Raw genomic sequence first — 2,577 nt, 5'->3', positions numbered from 1 at the left:
CGGCCGCCTGGGGCTCGTGCGATGGGTGCGAAGGGAGTAGCCTTCCGTCAGGAGGGAGCAGCGCGCTGCTGCTTGGTGGTGGGCGCAGAGGCAGCCGGGGGGAACCGCGGAACCGCGCGCTGGCTCCGCTGTGCCGCAGGGACGCGTAAGGACTGCGAGAGGCGCGAGGACATGATTCCTGAACACGGAGACTACCTGTAGACAGGCTGAGGTGTGGTTCGGAGTTCAGTGTGTCTCCGATGTGTTTTGCATGGGAGCACACAAGCGCTTGTTTCTTGGCGCTTGTGCTTTTAGTTTGGCGACTGGGAAGCTCTGGTGACGTTTTCAGCGCGCTGTGTCGTGAAATATTTTTCAGACAAAGGGAACATCGTCGTTTGGTAAGCGACGAAATAAGACACACACCTTGTGTCGTCGATGTGGGTCCAAGGCATACCATCTGCAAAAATCGACCTGTGGGAAATGTGGTTACCCTGCTAAGCGTAAGAGAAAGTGTAAGTAGCAAACCTTTAAGTGGCTTCTCTGCTCCTTATTCTTCTTCAGTAATCTCTTTTTCCCAGCCGAGTAGGAATACTCTGTGATTTTGAAGTGTTCGGAGCTCAAGTTAATGGTATAACTGTAATTCAGGTAATATGCAGTATTATTGCATAGACACTGACTTAGAAATAATCTTTTTTTCTTCTATCAGCTTGAATAATTGTGCCACACAAATGTAATGTGCAACTTAATTATTTGGTGCGGATGACTAACAGTAACTTACATATGTGTTTCAGATAACTGGAGTGCTAAGGCTAAAAGACGCAACACCACTGGTACTGGTCGCATGAGGCACCTGAAGAAGGTCTACCGTCGATTCAGGTATAACATCACAGACTAGTGTGGTGTGAAATCCTCCACAGACTCACTCAATTATAAAATTCATCATTCAAAGCTTACATTTTAGGCTTTTTAGTACCACTTAATGCAGTATGAGCTTCCTAAATATATCATGAAATAAATGGTGCTTTATATAGTTGTCTGCATATTCCTTTGGGGATAAAAAACTTCAGCTCACTGGTAAGACATAGAGTGTCCAAAACATTATGTTTCTATTGAGTGTAGATGGTACAGAATACAGAGGTTATTGTAATAAAATGCCCACATCTGAGAATACATGCTCTGCCTAGTGTTGCCTCTGTAATTCAATTAAATTGATGGTTACACTGCCGTGTAGAGACAAAGTCTCAAAATGCGTTCCAGTCCTCATTTACCCACAAGAGAAGTTCACCATGGGAATAACTTCCCTAGTCTCTTTTATGTGAAGTTCAGTTAGCTTTAAGTAGGTGTAACATCAGATGGTGACTTACAAGTTTCTAAATTTTGTTACAAAGCTTTGAGTGATACTTAGGAGGTAACGGTGTGGGTGTGGTTCACACTCAATAAGAATTTTGTGTGACCTCCATGTGTCTGGTCTAATACACAGGAAAGCTGGATGAAAAAATACCAGGTAGTTCAGGAGTGTTGTCATAAAAACGTAGATTGGATTTAATAGCAAAAGAAAGGAGGTTTTAAAAGAAAGGAGGTTAAGTCTTAGTCCTGGGTGTTGTTGAGGGATCCATTGATTTGCTTTAGTTAGCACATTCTTTCCCAGCAGCTGTAAAATACCTTCCAGGGTGCAGCTGTAGTTTGGTTTCCACTGGGTGTTGCTGAGGTAGAAATGTCATATCCAAAAGCAAGGTTGGGGCTGACTCTTCTGTCAATGCTATCTGAGTCTCTGGTTGGAGGCATTTCTGTAAGAAACGGGCTGGGGCTTCACAAACATGACGTCTTGGGCTGGATTGCTTAGTAGGAACATAAAGTAAGGTGTGCTGTTTCTGTTACAGTCTTGCAGTGCTCATTAATGAAATCTGCCTGTTTCAAGAAGTCAAATTTATTTCAGGAGAAGAGAATGAAAACCATACTGCTTATTCAAGACAATTGTTAATAAGATGTTTCTTTTTTAAAATGACTGTGTGAACTCTGTAGTGATTTCAGTGCATTACTGAGATCATCTGAAAAAATGCTTGATCTAAAACATCACTGTCAGAAAATAATCTGGAGCAGGAATCATCCTTTGAAAAAGTGGTAACCATATGTCTCTTTGCAGGAATGGATTCCGTGAGGGAACCACACCGAAGCCCAAGAGAGCAGCTGTTGCAGCCTCCAGTTCATCGTAAAGACTCATCTGTTTGTTAAAATAAATGGTCTTACCCAGAAAATCTTTGACCTTTTTTTACATACTTGACTTCAGTAAAATGCAGTATTCCTGAAAATATATATACCCTTATACACAGAGTTTCTGAAGTGATTCATTTAAAACAATCCTTTAATTAACTTTTCATTTGCTAGAACCTCTGTCTTAAAAAGGACAGTTATCTCTGCACTGCACACAAAATAGGCTTGTATGTATCACTGAAAAGAGCTCCCATGCCAGAGAAATGGAATACTGACACTAGGAACTTGCCCTGTGTGTCACTGATTCTCATTGTGCCCTAGCATGGAGAGTCAGAATTTTGTCTTAAAGCAAGTAACTGTAATAGTGGCTATGTGCTGTTATGGAGA

At 41.9% G+C, this 2,577-nt stretch overlaps 1 protein-coding gene across 1 annotated transcript; it reads left to right on the top strand.

Annotated features, from left to right (window-relative positions):
- Positions 1 to 355: 355 nt before the first annotated feature.
- Positions 356 to 2,302, top strand: LOC103804180 (60S ribosomal protein L37; the record flags this gene model as incomplete). The annotated part of the gene is made up of 3 exons (XM_009076777.1): positions 356 to 491; positions 771 to 855; positions 2,123 to 2,302. Coding segments are annotated over 3 exons (291 nt in total), but the record flags the coding sequence as incomplete, so codon positions are not given.
- Positions 2,303 to 2,577: the final 275 nt, after the last annotated feature.

The sequence above is a fragment of the Acanthisitta chloris genome, unplaced genomic scaffold, assembly GCF_000695815.1.
Source record: "Acanthisitta chloris isolate BGI_N310 unplaced genomic scaffold, ASM69581v1 scaffold35206, whole genome shotgun sequence".
Taxonomy (NCBI): Eukaryota; Metazoa; Chordata; class Aves; order Passeriformes; family Acanthisittidae; genus Acanthisitta; species Acanthisitta chloris.
The sequence above is the reverse complement of the archived record's forward strand: the minus strand, read 5'-3'. Positions and strand labels throughout refer to the sequence as shown.